General features: G+C 44.4%; 1 protein-coding gene across 2 annotated transcripts in view; it reads left to right on the top strand.

Annotated features, from left to right (window-relative positions):
- The window catches only part of COTL1 (coactosin like F-actin binding protein 1), a 32,767-nt gene extending 12,431 nt beyond the window's left edge, over positions 1-20,336 (top strand). For both annotated transcript variants that reach the window (XM_038368294.2, XM_038368293.2), the window contains exons 4-5: positions 3,904-4,061; positions 19,470-20,336. In XM_038368294.2, the coding sequence (XP_038224222.2) occupies positions 3,904-4,061; positions 19,470-19,580 (269 nt within the window). In that variant the 3' untranslated portion in view covers positions 19,581-20,336. The remainder of the gene's footprint in view (positions 1-3,903; positions 4,062-19,469) is intronic.
- Positions 20,337-22,134: the final 1,798 nt, after the last annotated feature.

Here is a 22,134-nt window from a genome sequence, read left to right as displayed (position 1 = left end):
TATTAACTGATATTAATACAGCTGCTTTCAGAGAGAGATTAAGCGCCTTTCCTTCTGTTTTCTTCCCCTGAGAATCAAGATTGCCCCAGCATCTGTGGCTCTGTGGGTCACTGGTCAAACTGAAGTTCACTCTGTCAGATGGCTTGACTTTTCTTCAAAATGGACCAAGCTTTGTAGGCTCCTATAGGAACGGTGCTTAGCAAAGTGTGCATCATATGTAGTAGAGTTGATATTCACAGTCTGATCCATGTCTGACGAAGCAGGGTTTGTTTTAATTTTATTTTGGTGTTGGTTTTTTTTTGTTTGTTTTTTTTAATAGTCTCCTCCAAGCCTATATTGAAAGTCATAATGGGGGGTTTGTGCTCACTCTTCACCATAATGTTTATCGTCCATTTCTCCCAACCCTCCACATGCTCTTAGGCTTAATATGTTATTGACTTGAAGATGATTTGCTGGCTGGAATTGGAATTTCTTACTACAGGTTCATCATACCAGCCAGGAATAAAAGCCTCTTCAAGAGAAAGGAAACTCTCTGCTTGCATGTAGTTCTCGTAGACATGGCTCTTCTGGTTTGGGTCATCTTTCAGAAGAGCCAATCAAACTGTTTGGAATGAAAATATTTTGCTAGAAATTTTGTTTTGAAATTCCAAAATTTCCAACATTTGTGGGCATTTTTCTTTTCTTTTTTTTTCTATTTTAACAAAACTGGAAAATAACTTTATTTTGCAAAAAATATTGAATAAACGAAAAATTGTTCCTTTTCTGACTTTGACTTTATCAACAAAGAAGTTTCCAACCAGCTCTAGCTTTGAGGTGACATTTGTTGGCTTTCAACGGCTTCTTGTGTTGGCTTTGTTACTTATTTTCTGTGGAACGGGGCAGGGGAAATGGCACAGAGCCTTTTATGTTTCTGTAGGGCTACTTTGTGATGCAATATATATGGTATACAGGGAAATTTTATTATGGATCTAGATGAGGGTGGTGTGAATTAATATTAGACTTCCCATTTGGCATCCTGGATGTCTCACATGGTGGTAGTTGGGACAGCATAGGAATAAAACATGCTGAATTGGTTACAGTAAACTTAAGTTGGACCAAGTATAACGGGCTCCTTTACCAAAAAGCAAGTGCTCTAATTCATGGTTCTTTTATGTGTCGTCATCTTGCACTAAAAGGACACCAAGTGACCTATTAAACTGATGAAGCAGCTGTGATAGGTATATTCTGTGCTCCCTTGACTGTCCATCTGCTCTGCTTCTCTGGAAGATCAGGGCTGATGTAGGTTTCAGTATCCTGTGCGCTCACAAGAAAAGACTGGAAGGGGGTGGTACTATGTATGTGCTTGTGATTGCAGATGCAGCCAACAGCTTGGGTTGGTGAATCACCTTGCAGAGAAGGAACGCAGAATCTGTCAGACTCCAGAGATGAGATGCTTGCATGCAGATGGTCACTAAATAAATAACCTGAGTTTGGCCTAACAGAGCAGAAGCCAGGCCCTGAAACAAGGATTATGGTGATCTTTTAAAATCAAAGGGCCTGATGCTCCTGTTCTCTTCCGTTGGTGGAAGGGAAGGAAAGAGGGCACATCCTGGAAGTGGATGCAGAAATGCCTTTGCTGCTGGCTATCCCTTCTTAGTGACTGTGTGCATTGAGTGAGTCACAGGTGGTGGTGGGAAGTTAGCTGGATGGGGGTGGAGCACCCATGCCCTGTGGCATGTTCCCTTCCTGACTCAGTGGACCTCCAGGAGGAATTCCCAGGGATCGCTAATACAGCTAAACTACACCTCAAGTGCCCCATTGTGCCACTACAGGGCTTTATGCCTGGGCAGTATGACATGCTGCTGTGGAGAGGAGGGCAAGCCGTTGTAAAGATTCCAGGATGGATCCACGCGTGTGGTGTCCGCTTTCCCCATACGTCGCAGGCTCCGAAGGTTGTGCCCATTCTTTCAGGCTGCAAACCCCTTCCCCTTGGGCAGAGACAATGTGCATACCAATCCTTTCAATCGGGAGTTAGGGAAGGTTCTAGAACAGGGTGTTCTCAAACTGGGAGTCGGGACCACTCAGGGGTTGTGAGGTTATTACATGGTCACAAGCTGTCAACCTCCACCCCAAACCCCACTTTGCCCCTAGCAAACCCTAGACCTTTGGGGGTCGCACTCAGAGACTTGCTATGTGAAAGGGGTCACTAGTAAAAAAAAATTTGAGAGCCACTGTTCTAGAAGCTCTCCAGGGAAGTAGAGAGATGGTGTAGCTTTTTCTTGTGATTTCTGCACCCCCTTTCCTTCCCCCCCATACTACCCCCCATGAGTCTTGCAAAACACATGGCGTGTCTTCTCAAAGCCCCAGCATCTGGAATTGTGAGAGTTGCAGCTGTAATTAATAAAGAAAATTAAGTTTCTAGTCTTCGTGGCTGCAGAGAAAAGCTGAGAACGTGACGCCTAAAGGCTCTCAAATGAGAAGGTAAAAATGGACTCAATTTACTGTTTAGAAATCTCATGATTTTTTTAACCCAGTTGTGATTTTTTTTGGGTGGCCTGTCTGTTCATTTTTGAACACTTGTTTGCCTTGTTCCAGAAAAAGGGCCTTGTTCCATATGTGGGGGGGAGAAGTATCTTTTTCTGTGATTCTTTGCCATGGCCAAGTGAAAGAGCGGAGGAAACAAAGGCGCTTTCTATGAGATGCCTTTTGAAGTTCTTCGTCTCCTGTGGGTTTTTCAGCAGCAGGGAGTGATCTGTCTGCAGGTCATGTAGATCACACACTTAACTGGAACATCCACAGGTCTCTGACTTTGGATTACTCTCAACAGGGCAGTGACTTTGTAGATTAGCCTAATTCATTATATGGATCTGCAGAAGTCTTGGGGACAGTAGGGAAGAGTAATAAAGAGTTTGCGAGCTCTCAGTCGAGAGCACTGGTGGTCTAAAGGTATCGAGCACTCACTTTTCAACATGAGGTACTGTGATAGGGCACAAGGGTAATCGCTAACCCAGACCTTAAAGGGTTAATGCAGCCATCAATTAACCCTGACCCATTAATGGGAGCAGGGGAAATATGAAGGTTTGCCTGGGAACATCTCCCTGCAAGTTGGAGCCCTGTCCAAAGGTCTGTGTGGAGTTGTAGTTGCCATCTTTGTCTTGTTATGGCCGTGTGTTTTTGTTGTTGTTCTGTTTGGACTCTTTATAAGTTTCCCCTGGGAAGAAGAGATCACAACTGACTGAAGGCTGCCTAACTGTCTTATTTTGTGGGCTGGGAAATCAGCATACCGATGCATCTAGCCCTCAGCAACTACGGGTCTTGGTTTTTGTTCAGTGAGCTGTTTTCTTGGTCTATATGGTATGGTTCTTTTGGTTGCTGTGCAGTTCTGTTACATAACTTGTGGTCTTGACTAGTCTTTCTTATTGCTTATTCAATCAGGCTTGGGGGGTGCAGCTGGTCATAGGGTCTCCTCTCCTGCAAACTGCCTTGCACAGGTGGATTCCTACCTTCCCAGAGCAGCTTACAGCATAGGGGCCAGTGATCAATGTCTTCCCTTTCCTGCATGCTGAAGACTAAATGCATCTTCCAGGTCAGCTGTGTGGACTTGAAAGACCTGGCCAATTGAGTGTGTTCCTCACTTCCAAACTTAACAACGTAGCAGCTGGCATGGCACAGCTGTGCCAGCCAGCTAACTCCTAGTCAGAGTGCAATAGTGAAAGGCAGATCTAATATGGGAAGAAAATCTTGTGCGCGCACACGCGCGCGCGCACACACACACACACAATCTCCTCTATTCTAATCGTGTTAGTGTTAGTTGATTCTGAGCATAGCTAGATGGTCTCCTGATCTGAATTACCAAGACAAATTCTTTAATATTTTTGTCTTCCCATCTAATGATTTCTCCTTTTTGTGTCTTTGTTTTTAAAGATGATATCAGGTTGTTTGGATTTGTCCGATTTACCACTGGGGATGCCATGAGCAAGCGAGTCAAGTTTGCCCTCATCACTTGGATCGGAGAGAGCGTTAGCGGCCTGCAGAGAGCTAAAACTGGGACTGACAAAACTCTGGTCAAAGAAGTAGTACAGGTAATGCCACCTTTCTGACCTGCACGGCTTCTAGCCTTTGAGAGCATGGGGTGGGGGAGGGAAATTTGGTCATCCTTAGAAAACTCTTCTCTTTTTAAAACTTTAACTTTTCACCCTCCTTACTGTCACCAAGACTTAATCCGCCCTTTGCGTGCTCTGTTAAAATGAGCACCTTTGAACTGTTAGCTGCCACCAAAGCTTATGGGTGTAAGGAGAGCGATAAAAGTACACATTCCAGTCCTCGCCTGGTTAAATATCTCCCTTAGCCCCTGTTTTTTCTCTGCCTGATATAAATACCGCTTAGGGCTAGTCTACACTGGCAATGCCAAAGCGCTGCCGCGGTCGCGCTTTAACGTGCCTTGTGTGGTCGCGGCGCAGTGTTGGGAGAGCGCTCTTAAAAGGGCACTTCCACGAGGGGCATAGCGCCACCGCTGGTGCACTGTCTACACGGGGAGCTTGTTTTTACATGCTTCTGAAAGTTGCAGCGCTGTAAATTGCCAGTATAGACAAGCCCTTAATATTGAGGCATGCATAGCAGTGCACTGGGTAATTAAATTGGATAAAGATAATAAGGAAAGACACTACCGTGCTTATCCGTGATTTTTATTTTAGACCATCAGAAGGCTCCAGGCTTATCTCACTGTGCAGAGACTATAGACTGCAAGGCTGGGCTTGCAATCGGTATTAATTAACGAATAACTTTTTAATAGTTAACTAGATTGGAATAGTTTCCTGTTTGACATTGGGTGTAACAGAAACATGGAGATGTGTGTACTAAGCACACATCTTGGAAAGTTTCCCCAGTGGAATTTGTCTGTCCAAGCACAAAGTGTAATTTAACCATTTAGAGCATGCGTAGGGCATTCTGACACAGCATTGTGTTCCCACAAAATTCAAGTTCAATGGACCTTAGTAGACTTAAATTGAGGAGGAGAGGAACTTCAGCTGTTAGAAAACTGCATTGTGGAATGCTGTGAATAAAATATCAGATCCTCTCTCCTAAAATAGATAGAAGCATAGAGGACACTAGTTTGGGAGTTAGGAGACTGGGGTTCTATTCCCAGCTCTTCCAGTTGCCTGCAGAGTAACCTTGGGCAACTTATGTCCCTGCTCCATGCCTCAGTTTCCCCATCTGTAAAATGGGAATAATGATACTGACTTCCTTAGTAAAGGGCTTTGAAATGTATTGCTGAAAACACTGTGTCAGAACTAGGTGTTAAAACAGTCTTGGAGTTTAAGGCAAGAAGAGACCACCAAAATGTTCCTATTGCTGTTGTATGCAAGGGTATACTAGCCAACAGCAGCACAACTATGACTGACTAGATTTACAGTTCAGCATATCCTTCCTCTGAAGAAATGTTTATGGTGGGACCCATTTGATAAACAAGTTCCCTAAATGTACTGCTTCTTTCTGGTGCCTGAGAATATCCTTTCTCATCGAGCTGTCAGAACAGGCTGATTATTGAAAATCATAGAGGAGGTTGGAAGGGACCTCAACAGGTCATCTAGTCCAGTCCTCTGCAGTCCAGTCATCTAGTCCAGTCCTACTTAGTCCTCAAGGCAGAACTAAGTAATAACTAGACCATTCCTGACAGGTGTTTGTCCAACCTGTTCTTAAAAACCTCCAATGGCTGAGATTCCACAACTTCCCTACACAATTTGTTCCAGTGCTTAACTACCCTGACAGTTAGGAAGTTTTTAGCAAGAAGATCAAGGCTTTACTTCAAAGCCAAGAGTGGTTAACACTCCAATAGCCTCTTAAATCAAATAGGCTATTAAACAGGCAACCACTCAAATTTCAAATGACATGTAACAAGAAGTTATGGACTATTGTATGAATCAGTTGTCCACATTATAATTTTTCCTAATGTCCAATCTAAACTGCCCTTGCTGTAATTTAAGCCCATTGCTTATTTTCCTTGTTAACCTCTGAGGATAGAACAGTTTTTCATCCTCCTCCTTGTAACAACCTTGTCCCATAGTATTTGTCTACATTAAGAAATCTCTTTGAGAGGGGAGTGTGCAGGATGAAAATGAAGGTCCCTTCAATGTACAGTTTAATGTTTGTTGTCTTAATGATTTTAACCTAAAATAATTCAAAAATGTGACAGGCCTGCTGAAATTAAAACTCCTTCCTAGGAAATACCCATTTATGCCACACGTCCTAACATGGAAACTACACTGAAGGATTCATGCTGAAACAGAAGGTTTACCACTATACATGGTAGCGATGAAGCAAAGCTTTATTAATATGAAGTAGCTGAAACTGTATAATTGTAGTTGAAGCAGAAATTCTATAATGTTGACAACTGACCCATACAACAATCTGTAACTTCCTGTTACATGTCATTTGAAACTTGAGTGGTTGCTTGTTTAATAGCTTATTTGATTTAATAGGCTATTGGCGTGTTAACCACTCTTGGCTTTGATGTAAAGCCTTAATCTTCTAGCTAATCAATATATACCCAGTAAAAACTCTGAACCTGAAATATGAACACTATGGAAATTTGTGCTATAAACCAACATTATTAGGCAAACCCATCTCTTTTGAGATCCTCCCCAAAGTATCTCCAAACGTATTGACAATTCTCATCCACCTTCTTTAGAAAATTACCTCCATTAAGCAAACTATTTTGAGGGGTCTTTTAAGGCAATTTGAACTGTAGTTTTGTGCTCTTCCCCCCCCCCGTGGATGTCATAATTGAGTGCCAAAGAATGTAACCTGTATCATGGGGGGCGTGTGGGTATGTTCCATTGAATTGATGCATAATGCCGAACAGGCATGTATACATGGGCTTAACTTTGAGATAAACCCCACAAAATCCACAGTGACCTGGAGAAGTAGCCAACCGCAGGACCAAAGGATGCAAGACAGAGCGATAATGCATGGTAGCCCCCAGGTGGATAATCAAGTTGTTAGAGGGCTTTCCCTTCACCCTCCCACTTCCATGGTTTTTTGTCACGCAGACAGCAAGCGGCAAAAGACCAGAAATTCAAAGCGCAGACAAAGCAATGTTTATTGGGGTTAGTTTCCAAGCAAGCATATTCTGAAGCCCTTCACACCAGTCAGGCTTAACTCGAGACACCAATAGTCTGTTCCCAGCTCTAATGCCGCAGAGCCTTGCAATTGTCCATGTTCCCCATTCCCTGTTCCCATTCCCCTCAAGTGGTCCGGTACGATGGCAGTGAGGACCACTAAGGGCATGTCTACACTACAGTGTAAACCTGGGCTCAGACTCAGGTTTGAACTCAACCCCCCATTTCTGTCCACACATGAATCTATCTGGCTCAGATCACCAGGCACTCAGGACCCAGGTCCCAGAGGACCCACCCATCTGGTGGGTCTGAGCCCAAGTCCCACTGAGACTTGGGTCCAACCTCTGTCATTTTGCAGTGTGGACACAGCTTGATCTGCAGACCCAAAGCAAAAGATCTGCATAGTGCTGCATGGACATATTAGCATGGTTGTGAGACCCGGGTCCAGCAATTGTAAACCCAGATTTACAAAGTAGCGTGGATGCTCAAGCACTGGCTTGTACACACCAAATCCACAAGCCCGGATCCCACACACCCAGGTTTACAGTTCAGTGTACACATACCCTAAGTACCGAGATGCACAGAATCCCATCTACCCACTTCTCAGTGCTAAGCTACATCCTAGCCTATGAAATAATTCAGTTTTATAGTTGTTTTGCAAAATACCTTTTTTATGTTTCTAGATAAATGTGACTGATTTCCATTGAATGGTTCAGCTACCTGTAGATGTGGACACATTTTTTTTCCCTCCTCCCTCTTTCAATATCTGTGATATAGCCAGAGAAAGAAGGGCGAAAAGGGCATTAACACTGCAAGATTTTTTTGTTTTGTTTTTTTAAACACAACATACTGATGCTTATTTTCAGCTGTTGGGACAGTGAATGGACAAACTTCCAGCATGCAATACAAAGCTCTAAGAAATATGGAACTAAATATCTTGCAAACAAGGGGCCACATTTTGCTGCTAGTTACATTGGTGCAAATCCAGTGTCAACCCCATTGACTTAAGCTCTAGGGGGATGCAAGCAGAAATATTAAATCTATTTATTTTATTTTTTTTGCCAAGAAAGCACAAGTTTTACCCAGTTTTGGTTCATTGGGTGGGGTAACAGGAGCTCTAGAAAGAGAAATGACATAAAAAAAAAAAAACCAGTTGTGTGAGCTTCTCACTATTTTGTGGCCTCTCTTGCAGCCCAGCCCTTAGGTACATTGAGTTGTGTCGTCTACCCATACTTAACACAGGGATGCCTTCAGAATTAGCAGTATGGCACAAGGTGTTTTCTGTATGGCAGATAACAGCTTTGAGTTTTAAATGATAAGAACAAGTCTCTGGGTTTCAAACAACCGTCCATGGACCCTGGAGTAAAACGTTAAGGGCACTTGCTGTGGTATAATATTTGTGACAGTCGACCTTTCTCTAAGACCCAAGTTCCAATGAGAAGGAGTCCTGCTTGGGTATTCTCCGGTAGGTCACAGAGGGGTTAGACTAGATGACCCTGGCCGTACCTTCTAATCCTATGATTAACAGAGGCATAGCATGCAAGTCACGAGAGGTGATGTAGTACTGCTCTACTCAGTGCTGATTAGGCCTCAGCTGGAGTCCTATGTCCAATTTTGGTAACCAATATATAGAAAGGATGTAGAGAAACTGGAAATGATCCAGAGGCGGGCAACAAAGATGATCCAAGGGATGGAACGTAACCCATATGAGCAAAGGCTGAAGGAACTGGATATGTTTAGTTTGGAAAAGAGGAGATTGAGGGGACATGATAGACTTCTTCAAATACTTGAAATGTCGCCATAAAAAAGATGGAAAAAAGTTTGTTCTCTTTTGCCACAGAGGGCAGGACAAGAGGCAATGGGCTCAAACTACAGCATAGCAGATTTCAATCTCTGGAAAAACTTCCTAACTGTAAGAACAGGAGGACAATGGAACAGACTGCCTATGGAGGTTGTGGAAGCTCTTTCACTGGAGGTTTTCAAGAGGAGGGTGGATAGCCATCTGTCTTGGATACTTTAAACTCAACAAATCCTGCATCTTGGCAGGGGGTTAGACTAGATGACCGTTGCGGTCCCTTCTAACTCTATGGTTCTATGATACACTGTAGACGTATTTACAAGCGATGGGCTGAGCACTGTTCAAAAGCTGAACAAATGCCAATATGCACTGTGCTTCTGCTGAGATCCTGAAAGCAAGTGGAAAGCTTGAGATGATATTTTAAGAATTGTAAAATTACTGGGCCAGATCCTCAGCTGGTGTAAATCAGCGCAGTTGCATTGATACTTCAATGGAGCTGAATTTCCTCATCTTAAACTATGGCAAAAGGTCCACACACTCTATGCTTATTATACCGGAGGAGTTCAAGTAAACCTTGGGTGGGTTTCTTGTCAGGCTATTCAATTTCCACCTCCATCCCTCTACCGCAGCTGGAAGGCCACCATTCAGGTTTGTGACTTGCCCCAAACCCATCTGCAATGTCAGCTGAGGATGGGTTTGGAGTAGGGGTGGATGGCATGCAGACACATACCCAGAACGGGTGCCTTTTAAGGTGATATTAAGGGGCTAGTGGATGGAGACTTCCTGCAGTATAGCTTCTTGGAGTTCAAATGAACTTGATGGAGCTCTGTCAGCATACTCCATCTCATGCTGCACACCTTGTGGTGTAGGAATGTAACAACGCCCTTGGCTGGGTAATTCATGGGGACTTCTGACTCTAAAAGCATACATCTCTAGCGCTTAAGCTGGCGGACCAAGTCCATTCAATTAGCAGCAGTAACAGCCTCAAACCTGTGTACGTAGTCCAACCACGAGGGGGGGACAAAGATTTACACTGGACTAGTGTGGATTACACACTCCCCTGGCTGAAGGGACTCATCCCGAGTTTCAGAGATCTGTTGCGGTTCAAATCCTATTATAGGCCACCATTTATAATAGCAAAGATCAAACGCAGGACGTTTGGTGCCTTTCAGTGCAAAGGTCCCAATGATAAAGCAGACCCAGGCTGGGTGGATCTGTGGCTGCAGGTTTGGCAGTCTGGTTGAGTAGGCCCCCCCTTGTTCACTTAAAATTATACACTAGTGATACACTTTAAGCTTTTTGTGTCGCTTAAAAAGCCAAGCCCTCTCCTAGATTTTTACTGCTTTTATAATTGAGTTCCGTCTCTTGGTGCTTAAAATACACATCCAGCCTCTTGGCTGTCTCCATTTCTGTAGCTATTGTTTTGACCTGCCTTGCTCAAGAGCACCCAGGAGATGTGGAAAGGTACAGCGTGCGCTGGGGTAGCTAAGGCTGTTCGTGTTACCATTATGAACCTCTGAGGAACCTTCCCTCAGATTCCTGCATGATGAAACTTGGCACACATGGCCTTAGCACAGGAGGGCTGTCTTTACCTTTTTTTTAAAAAAAAGGCTCCATTTGGGTTTTAAAAGGGGCAACTCTGCTGATGCCTAATGACCGCCCTGTGCACCATAGTCCTAACAGTGCCTTGCCCCCACACCTTTGGAAGCCAGGCTGTCAAATGCTACCATGCTGATTTTACACCACTCTGCACTCGCCCTTGAGCTGGTGTAGAGAACTCCATGAGATACAGGGCCGTGAAGGATCAGGTCCAGCCTCTCTCTGATTGCTGCTGCCATGTCCACACGTGTGCTGCTTGCCTATCTGCTCTTGTTTGCAAAAGGGGTGTCAAAGAGAGCAGATGGCTGGTAGTACCAGCATTTCTCTCTGTGGCCTCCTCCCTTTCTGCAGATTGTAGAAATTCATTTAAAGAAAAGACTTAGTTCTCCTTGCGGCAGGGAAACTCCTTTTTTCTCTTCCTTCATCTGTGTCATTCTCCTCTTAAATTAGGGTTTTAAGCTCCTCAGAGTAGGAAATCTTTGTTCTGTAAACACCAAGCTCTTCCATGGCCCTGTATAAATAAAGGGATTCCCGGGCCCTGGTTGGATGCGTGTAACTCTTTTTTTTGAAATCGGGTGCCTGGTACTAATGTTCACATTTGCTAGTTCAGCATTTACCTTCTGGAAACCTTGATTATTCACAGTTTCCTCCAGCATTCCTGCCCAGAAGGTCATATGCTCTGTTGTCTGTCTAAAGTAAATTTGGGTGGAAAACTGCTAGATTTTTACGGAATTCCTTTGGATGAGGAAATTGCTGGAGTTTGAAGATAAACTTGAAGTGCAGGGGGGTTGGGGGGGGAAAGAAGCCTGGCTCCTCATTTGCACTGAGGCTACTCTGCACTGCACCAGCTGTGCAAAGCATCCCTACAAGCTGGTGGAATGGCCACTACCGGGTCACTTCCACTCAAGGTCTTCATCTGTGCTATAATGACTGCTGGAAGCTCACTCCAGCATAGGGTGATCAACTGCTGCCATAGAGCCACTGTTGCTCCGTATCTATTGCCCGTGGGTGGCGTAGAGGATGTTGCTGGATAAGAGGATCCACTGATCCCTTAGCTGCTCTGTTGCCTGCCTGGGGCTGTTGACAGCTGACACAAGTGAAGGTAACCTTCAGGCAGCTTTCACTTGCGTTGTGTGGCCAGAGCTGGCCCAGGACTGGGGCAGTACAAAGATGCCTTAAGGACACTTTTTTTTTACTCTCACACTTCCTTGTGCTGTGTCCTCCTGGGCTGCAACCCCAGAGGATCTGGGCCTAAATGTTCACTGCCCTCCTGGGTATGAATAATTCATCATTTCTTCATTGCTTCTACTGTTGGGGAACTGAAGAGGCTAAAATACCAAAAACAAGATCTGAGGCCACTCTCTCTAAATTGCAAATGAAATTGTCTTTAGATCAGACCATATCTGCTGCTAAGGTGGAGGTGCGGGGTGATGAAAATGCACTGATGTGGTAAGTGAAGAAAGGCTGCTGACTGTAATTTACCATGATTCATAGAACTAAGTATCTTGAGAGAGGAGCTGCGGGCTTAGCAGATCAACCCATTCAATATTACCAGGCTGAACCCTTATTTCAACGCCACTGAAAATGGCAAGGCAAATTACCCTTTTTATAGGGGCAGAGGCAGCCTGTCACCATGCAGACTCATAGGGTACAAAATGGAAGCTGCTTCCTTTTAAGGTCAGAGTGATGAGCCTTCACTCTGAACTGAGGGGTGTGTGTGTGTGTTGTGCAACACTTCAGATGCTAGCATAGAAAATTGTTTAATGAGACACAATCTGATAACCAGACCTTCAGAGTAATTTGTGCTGCCTCTACTGAATATGAATCAGTCTCTCCCAAGTGAGACTGGGAGGATAGTCTGTTAACTCAAACAATAGTTCTGTGTCTGTCTTAACACGACAATTTTTAATTCTTTTTTTCTCTGCTGGTGTTTTAACATAATAGCTATAACAAAGGGAGATGAAATTCCTCCACCTTGTAGTCCTGGTCTAATAAGGATAGTTCAGTGTCTAATGTTCTCAACTCAGAATAAACAATATTCAGTAATTCAGTTTTTGACTCACCTTTTCCTATCTAAGACCTTTTGTAAGAAGTTAGATCAGCTCAGGTACAGTTGCCATTGGTAAGGTCCACATTTCCTAGAGGATGATACTGGCTTCTCCCTACAGTCAGAATTGGTGGATACCAAGGTTGGCAAATGTTGCATTTGAAATGGTTTCACCTGTATGGTAGGGCCAGTGCCTTTTGTGGCTGTGGCACTGGCTACAATGCAATAACTCCCCTCTATTATTCTAGTGCCTAGAAACCCCATTCAAGATCAAGGCTCCATTATGCAGGGCACCGCACACAGTCAGAGTGAGAGATGGTCTTTACCCCAAGCTGCTGGCAAACTAAATAGACAAGAAAAAGGATGAGAAGAAGGAAGTATTCTATCCCCTTTGTGCAGATAGGGACTTGAGGCACACAGAGAGTATATAACTTGCCTGAGATCACCAAGAACATGCCTCCTCTAGGTTGCATCTGAATTGGACATAAACCAGCAGCTGCCTCCAGTAGACATAAGGGGGGAATTCTGTACTGTGCTTCTAGGAAGGATTCTGAGCTGCTGTGGGGCCCACTGCAAGCCACCTGGCATAATTTTAAAGCAGCCAGGAGTTGCTATAACTCATGCTCAGCTGCTTTGCAGCAGTACTATCAGCATAGCTGTATGCCAGTGGTTCCCAGACTTGTTCTGCCACTTGTTCAGGGAAAGCCCCTGGTGGGCCAGGCCAGTTTGTTTACCTGCTGCATCCGCAGGTTCGGCCGATCACGGCTCCCACTGGCTGCAGTTCGCTGCTCCAGGCCAATGGGAGCCGCTGGACGCGGCATGGGCCGAGGGACGTATTGGCCACCACTTCCAGCAGCTCCCATTGGCCTGGAGCAGTGAACCGTGGCCACTGGGAACCACGATCGGCCGAACCTGCGGCCATGGCAGGTAAACAAACCGGCCCAGCAGGGGCTTTCCCCCGCACAAGTGGCGGAACAAGTTCGGGAACTACTGCTGTCTGCGATACAACTTTCCTTCTGCCCTCAGCCCTGCCACGACCTTTATGCCAGGATTTATAAGGGGGCCTGTGCAAGGCAACCTAATCTTACACAATACCTGCACCAAGCAAATTCTGCCTTGGTTGGCTAAAGAACTTTTATGGCCCCTGTAGTAGAGCATTCAGGGGTCCATATGGGAGGGAGAATCCTTCGCAAAGTTTCTTCCATACAGATGTTTAATAGAGGAGAGCAGGTCAGAAATGTTGCATAAATCCCTTGCGTCTAAGTGGGAGATACAGGCCCCAGTCCTGGAATTTGACCAGATGAGTGGACCCTTGCCTCCATATAGAGTCCTGAGGAGGTCAGTGGAGCTCCAGGCAGGCAGACGAGCCTGCCTGCATGGATCAGCTTGCAGGATCTGGGCTTTGGTCTCTATTGCGTTCCCCTCCGCTAAGCACTCAAAAGGCAGAGCAGAACGTACACTGCATTCCCATATTGTGGTACACTGCGTACACTTTTATTTTGTGTATTGTGTAAAATGATTCAAGAGGCAAAGCAAAGATGCTCCGGTTATTACTGAGTCCTGCTGTCCATGGACATAACAGCCACATTGTTTTCCTTCTCCGTAGGCTCACTGGTGGCTCTGGAGTGAATACAAAAGCTGCAATTCACTCTAAAGGCTCTGCTGATGTTGGGGGGGGGGGGACTTTGTGTGGAGGCAAATCAAGAGGTTTGCAAACAGCCCCAGGACCCAAGTCAGAGTTCTGCTTTGTGCCTGCATCAGCTAGTCTATTCTGACATTCATTTGAAAGGAATTAGAGAACTGGGCGTGTACAGAGAGGGAGGACTTTCCTTCCTGTTTCTCATAGCCCCCTTCCCTTCTTCCCACTATACCCTCTTAGTCTCTTGTAACACATACAGAATTACTGTAGGCCACTCTGCACTGAAGCAGGGCTGCTATAATCAAGCACCTTTCACCATAGGAGCCAGTTTGCTTATTGCCAAATTATTTGAAACAACAAATAAGTCTCATCCACAATGAGCTGCATTAAGCCAAGCAAAGATCACTCATAGGCTATACCAAGTAGGACCATCCTGTGTCCTCTCTACAGTCAGGATGGTGAATTCCAGAGGGGGAGAGCCCTCAACTGGGGAAGTCCTGCTGTTGGTCTAATCCCAGGAATTGACAGCTCTTCGTTGGCATGAATGAATATAGGGCAGGAGGTGGTGTCAGCTATATCTGAGATATTTGTATGGCCCCATTATTGTAGTGTGTGAGCATCTCACAATCTAACATATTTATTCTTTCCTCCCCTCACCCTTCTGGGGAAGGTGGTGTTCCAATTTTCAGAGGGATTAAGGGCCAGATTTTTAAAGGTATTTAGGTGCCTGACTCAACCTTGCCCTAAATGGCATGTACAAGGTCACACAGGACATCTTAGGTAGCAGGAAGTTGAACTCAGGTCTCCATATTCCCAGACAATCACCCAAACCACTGAACCACACTTCCGCTCTATCACCTGTGTGCCAGTCTATCCAGACCTTTAAAGATGTTCCCCAGCAACTAGACTTGCACCTGGAAGTGAACAGGAAGCCAGCACAAAGAACCGTGCACACCCCAGACAGTGTCTGCAGACAGAACGGTACAAAGTAAAGACTTCAGTATGGCAGTGACCTGGATCGCACTTCTAGGGGAAACGAGTCAACTCAGGAGGCATCTCAGCCATTTAATAGGATAACAATAGCTAAGAAGTACAGAATAAATTGAGGGTGTAAACCTGCCTCGGCAAGTTATATCCTACCCTGATAACTCCTGGGAACTCATTCTAACCCCGCATGTTGTGTCTTGTGCATCTGTTCAAACTCTGTCCAATTACAACAAAACATTTCCCTTGCATCTTTTGGACAGCTGTTTAATGGAGAAACATTGTGTGTCCCTCTAACTGCTGCAGATGGAGTCTCACTTATTTTTCTGCTTAGCTTGGTGTAGTTTTTTTTTTTTTTTTTAAAGAGCAGGTCTGAAAGGAAATACAATTATTCTTTGTTTTATCATGTCCTTTTTCCTCCCAGTTTTTGTTGAAATTTGGGCAAAAAAACGGTCAGTTGAAACTGAGAACATTTTGACCAGCTCCACTGACTGACTGTCTGGGTTGCATTATGTTTTGGGTTTTACTCCACTCTGGTTAATCTTTTTCTTCTCTCACCTTTCCTACCCTTCTCCTATCCCATTCTGTTAAATTCTTTTCAGTCACTGACAACTGACAAAGAGCTGAAATAACTTGTGGTATTCTACATCCTTTAGCACTAATTCTGTCCCAGCTGTGGTGTGGTTCATAGGTAATGCCTCAGCAGCAGCATATGTATAATGCACATCATTTGGCTCATGGTTCCTGATGATGATGATGGTGCATAAAGCAGGAAAGAACCCAGTGTGAATTTCAGAATCTAGACTGAACTTGCAGAACTGGCTGTTGAGGAAAAGTCTCATTAGGGGACTGGACTAGATGACCCAGTGAGGTCCCTTCCAGTCCTACATTTTTATAACACTTTGTAACACTAGCAAGCTTTTGTGTTGGAGAGGGGGAAGGTTTACTAACCCAGTGGGAAACAGACTGAAACTGCTAAACTCACAAGGGGGTGTGGTAATACAGCCCAGTGAACTTGATAGGACTCAGTTTGCTTGGGATTAACAAAAGATGAGCCCCTTTACAGAGCTTCATGCAGAATAATTGGAAGTACAATACCTCTTTGGGTTTCTTAGCGGGGTAAGTCTCATGGAACTTGAATGCCTTAAAATAGTCCCTTCCCCCTTCTGTAATCCAGCCATGCTCAGCAGTCTGGAATAAGTGCTTCTGGGTTTCTCCCTTTTCAACACAAAACACTTAATTTTAAATAGTCACAACCCGTCAGTTACTTTCTGGGAATGTAGTGTTGGCCTGTCCTGTACCAGAAAGGATCTGCTTATGTGGGTAAGGGGAACTGGTTTGATCTGGGAGCCTGAAGCGCTGCCAAATCATTGTCATTTTCCAGAATTCCTTCTGACCGCGATTTAAACTAAAGCAGAGCAGACCAGGCTTCACTTAGCTGCTAGAAGCTTTTTTCCTTTTAAGTATCTTTTAAATATCGAGGGTTTCCTGCAGTGAGAAACAGGATCAGTCACAGCCTGCATGCCTTCCTTTTCCATGAAAAATTGGCAAATCTTTTCCAAACTGACCCTTTTCTCTCCCTTCTCCCACAGTACAATTTGAGGCTCTTGAGAAACTGCCAAAATGAAAGGTCTCCAAGTGGTGTAGAATTTGATGTCAATATAAAACCCACTTCTTCTTCCCTATACACATACAGAGAGTCTTGGATGGTCTGTTCCTGAACAGTTTATACCCAAACGAGATGACTGCTTCCCCATGAAAGCCTTGCCCAGTTCTGCTAGACTTTCTGTTTTGGGCTTTCATTAACTAGGAATCCTGGCTCTGCTGACTTCTTGATGTGGTCCAGCTGGGAGATCAGGCTTTTTATCAGCAGTGCTGCCACTATTAAGCATCCACGGCCACACAGAGGACAAGGGAACGTAACCTTTTTGTTTAATTGTCTGATAGATGTTAGTGTCTGAAATGGGGAAAAGATAAATGAAATGCTTCCAGCTGTGGGAAGTGATTAGGATTAGGGAGTGAAGGGAAAACATGAAGCAAGAGGCAATTTGTGTGTGTGTGTGCACGTGCACCCAACCCCTGCAGAAGTACATTTCACTAGTGATCTGAAAATGCTGAATCAGCACCAGTAGACTTGTTTCGGTACAGTAGCAATAGTTTCCAAGAGGTGCTGTGGAACGTCTTTCACAGTCTATTCTGAAAAACATCTCTTTTGCACAAAACCCACATCAACTTTATAGTTTTAGAGCTTCACAACTGACCTTCTTGTGAGCTATATATACCTCTGCAGCTCTTCTGAATCTCTGCTGTGGCACCAACAGCCAGTGTCCCAAAGAATAGTTTATACTGAGTTAACCTTAAGTGGAGAGACTATAGAACATTTGGCAATTGTCAGGCTGGATCAGACCCGAGGTCCTTTAGTCCAGTATCCAATCTCTTCAGTGACTGATACTGATACTAGATGCTTCAGAGGACAGTTCAAGACATCAGTTTATCTATTAGATACTCATATGGCCCCACTGCTGTGGCAACTGAGCACCTCACCGTTTAATCGATTTAGCCTAACAACACCTGTGTGAGGTAGGGCAGTTCTGTTATCCCTATTGTACAGATGGGGGAACTGAGACACAAAGGCTAAGTGATTTGCCCAACGTCACACAGGATGTCAGTGGCAGAGCAGGGAATTGACCCTAGTCTCTCAAGTCCAAGGCTAGTGCCCTGACCACTGGGGACAGCCTTCCTCAGCCCAGCAGTCTGGTGGATCGAATGGCAGTAATTCCTGCTCTCCATAACTAATCTGCAGAATGTCTTTGGAACAGCTTTTCTCTTGCATTGGCCAAGCTCAGCCTGGGACAAGAGTAGAATGATGACAGCAGTTGTTTAAAGTAGCCATGGTGACACAGAGCCAGTGTAAGATCCCAATATCTGATTGTAAAGCAATTAAAAAGTGGGGAAGGGAGGAGGGTTGACTGTCAGTAGATGTGATTTTTTTTTTATTCATATCCCAGCAATATGGAAATTAGCCTCCCACACAGAACATGAAATGATTTTTCTGATCAAGATGGCCTCTCGCAATATGTTCTCAGAAATACCAATTAAAAACTTCACTTTCAAATTCACGTTCACATTTACTCGTGATGACAAAGTGCTTCCGATACCTTCAATTTTCAAACAGCCGGTCTGAGCAAAACCGACCAGTTGTTCTTGCCACGAAGGTTCTGGGGGAAGGGTGATGGGGGTGGGGGACCCTGGCAGAGAATGGCAACAAAAATATCTGCAAGAGGTTCTTTCTGCATGGAACCTAATCATGTTCTGTCTTCAGTCGTACTGGCTTTGCTGCATCAATTAGCTGCATCATTGGACAATCTTATTAATTTAGATACGATTATGCAGTGTCCAAGGTGCTATTAATGGCTTCAATGAAAAAATCTTACCTGTGCTGCATTTGGGGTAAGAACTAGTCTTTTTTTCAAAGTCCCATATCTCTAAAAAGGCCTTTCCATCTCTATTACAGTAGCACTTAAAAGCACCAAGCAAGATTGGGACTTCCATTATGAACAGGTGTAGTAAGAGATAGTCCAGAGGTGGGCAAACTACGGCCCCTCTGACCTTTTAATCTGGCCCTTGAGGAGCAGGGTGGGGGGCTTGCCCCACTCCGGCGCTCTCCTGTGCTCAGGACCTGCGTGAGGGCACGGGTGTTACTGCGACTGCAGAACCTAAACGTGCCTCACATGCCATTAGAGCCTGGAACGTGCAAGCTCACATGCCTACTACTTGTTTGCTTACGTGACACTGCTGTTTTAGTAGTGTTAATTTTCCATTATTGAGGGTAAAACAAAGAGGAGGTGGCCAGGGAGTGCCAGCTGTATTGCTTAAATGAATCAAAGAGGGCGTGGAAAGGGGTTAAGTTCGGGAATATGTTGTTTTGTATGTATATTTATAATAGTAAGTAAGGTTTAATGTTTATTTGCACTAAAATGTATCTTTATTAAATAAAGTTTATTTGAATGTCTCTGAATTGTTAATTTCTTGAGCATTCACGGCCCACCATATGATTTCCATATCCAGATGTGGCCCTCAGGCCAAAAAGTTTGTCCACCCCTCAGATAGTCCTTACTCCAAAGAGCTTGCAGGCTAAATAGACAAAGCATGGGAGGAAAAAGTTGCAGCCTGCATCTATCTTAACCTGAGGTGTCCTGGGCCAAAGGAGGTTCCAATGGAAACAGCCTCCCAGTGTTTACACAGGTGAACAGGTTCTGGTCCCCAGGTAATTAACGTCATTACCCTTTTCTCTATCTCTCTTAGAACTTTGCCAAAGAATTTGTGATCAGCGACCACAAAGAGCTGGAGGAGGAGTACATCAAGAATGAGCTGAAGAAAGCAGGGGGTGCTAATTATGATGCCCAGAATGAGTAAATGCACTAGCCACGTGGTATCATCTGCCTGGATCAGGAAGGGAGGGGCAAAGCACAACCACCCAACTAAATTCTGGTGAGGCGAACAAGAGAATACTCGGCTTATTTGCGTGCAGCTAAGAAGTCCCTTCCCTTCTCCCAAAATGGACTTTTTATTTTCCATTCCACTTTCCTCTTCCATATGAGCTGTTCTTATTTTTTACAAAAGTTGCGCAAGTAACTCAGTCCCCAAGCAGATGCTGATGCTTTCTATAGCATGTTGGTTTACCTTTCTGTTTGGCCCGCACTTGTAATAGTCAACCTTGCTGTTCTTACAGGCCTGCCATGATATCCATTTTTATTTTTGTTTTTTTTGGTATGTGTTCACATTTGAATGGGGTTCAAAGTAGGCTCCGGTTACCACCAGGAGAAAAATCTCTAGGAATTGTGCACGTATGGCATTTTTTAAAGTTCCTGATAGTATTCTTGGGACTACATAATTTTCCTTCTTCGATGTTCAGATCTACTTGAGTTGACTCCACTTAAACTTTGATTAAATTACTTGAGCTTAGCTGTCCAGTGGCGATAATGATGCTTAGCCGTTTAAAAAAAAATCACGTTTTCAACTCTTAATCAATGGGAAGAAGTAAATTTTGCCTTAAAAATTGCTTGATGATTGCTGTGCTGCACCTCCACCTTCCCCCTTCTTTTGATCCAACGTGCTTTGAATGTTTTCAAGTTATGGCAACAGTAAACTGGAGAAAAAAAAAAAGTAAAATGTCTGGATATTTGTTCACTATTTTGTATCCAGCGATCTCTGGGGTTATTTTTAAACAACTGCAAAAACAACAGCTGCTACAGCCTTTTTTATTTTCCCCCCCTCTTGCAAAGGTCAGTTTAAAACCATGTCTAGAGTCATCTGGAGGGCCTTCAGGCAGCTCAATATGTTCTAGCTTCATAACCCGAGAGATGGAGCAGAGCAGACCTGTCCATTCGGAATACAACGTTCAACAGCAGTAGGTCAATGCTGAACATTCAGGGATTAATAAAATAACATTGGCACAGTTTTAGTTACCAAACAACGATCTTTTCTGTATGTTTTCTTTTCTTTTCTCCCCCCCCCCCCCCGCATATCTATGATGAGTGTCCCCGGAATTAAGTTTAGGGAAAACTGTTTACTGGGAGTTTGTGAGTTGGCGCTAATAAAAACCAGTAAAGAAATGTTTTTCAAAATAATGTCCGTGACTGTTTAGTTCTTTTAATACAACCTATTTGGGTTTGGTGGCTCTCTTAATTCTGGGTGTTTGTAGTGGGTGAAAGGAGGTAGGGTACAAAGCATGCAGCCTCGGTGCTCATTAGTAGAGCATAGCACTGGTTTAAATTCATTTAAGTGTATTTAGTGTATACTGACCCTGTCTGCACTTCCCCTTCTTGTAAGTCAGCTGACACACTCTGTAGAGCTTTGTTCAGGAGCTCTGTGTATGAATTTCCAGCACTGTAGATACCAGCTGGGAATTGTAATTAGGTTGTAGCATGTTTCACTCTCTCCCAGCAGATGCAGGGAGGTCAGAAGCAGATTTCTGAGCGAGGAATGCATTTTCAGAGCAGGCAGATTTCCGTTAATGACCTGTGCCATGTGTTACAATGCTGGACTACCTGTAGTAAAAACTTACCTAAAAGGTAAATGAAATGGACATTTGTTGACAAGTTAAGATACAACAAAGAGGGCACAGAATGGAATCTTGACTTCTAGCTCATCAATTCAAATGCAGCCCAGGTCAGTAAGCATTTAAACGCTGTTACGGCCTGAGTGAAAAGACTGAGTCAGGTTACAGCCTAGGAACAAGACTGCACCACATCCAGCTTTGAAGCCTTGTTAGTCGTTACACGGTGACCAAGGGCTGTGTTGGCATAGCGAAGAAACTGCCCCCTCTCTAGTAAAGCTGCTCCCGTTCGGTCTGCTTTAAGGCATGTCAGCAAGACATTATGGAGAAGCTAGCATTACCGCTGCCTGCGCAGTACCTGCTTGATGGCTAGAAGAATTAAAGGCCACATTCTGGCCACTGCTTTGCTCTGGTCCATGAACACAAGACCACCAGAGCCTTTTTAACCTGCTCCCACAGACCTGGAGACGGGGGTGGCATAGTACTAGAATAGCAAGCCCTATGCCTTTCCCCCCCGGCACAGGAAGTAGCAGGGGTGTGGCTAGAGAAAGTGGGCGTGGTCAGAGTTCTCCAATGATCCCAAGCTGCGAGACCTGCTCGCTGAGACTGCTCTAATTTGCACCCAGTTGAGGGTGGGAGATAAAAGTGATGAACCACCACTTTCTGCCCCTTCACGCTCAGGTCTTGTGCTGCTGTCTCCGCACAAGGATCTCGCCTTCAGTGTTTAAAAATGTTAATCCAGCACCCTTCAACCCTAACTCCACTTGAAGAAAATGGGAAGGTAAAGAAATTATTTATGCCACCTACCAACTCAGGACTAGCCCTTCAGATCTTTTTGAAACCATTTCACACCCAGGCTAGAATTCACCAGAATAGAATTAAATGAGTGGAACTGTATAAACAATAGCTATG

Source organism: Dermochelys coriacea, chromosome 12 (genome assembly GCF_009764565.3).
Source record: "Dermochelys coriacea isolate rDerCor1 chromosome 12, rDerCor1.pri.v4, whole genome shotgun sequence".
Taxonomy (NCBI): domain Eukaryota; kingdom Metazoa; phylum Chordata; order Testudines; family Dermochelyidae; genus Dermochelys; species Dermochelys coriacea.
This window is presented reverse-complemented; position numbering and strand designations above follow the sequence as displayed.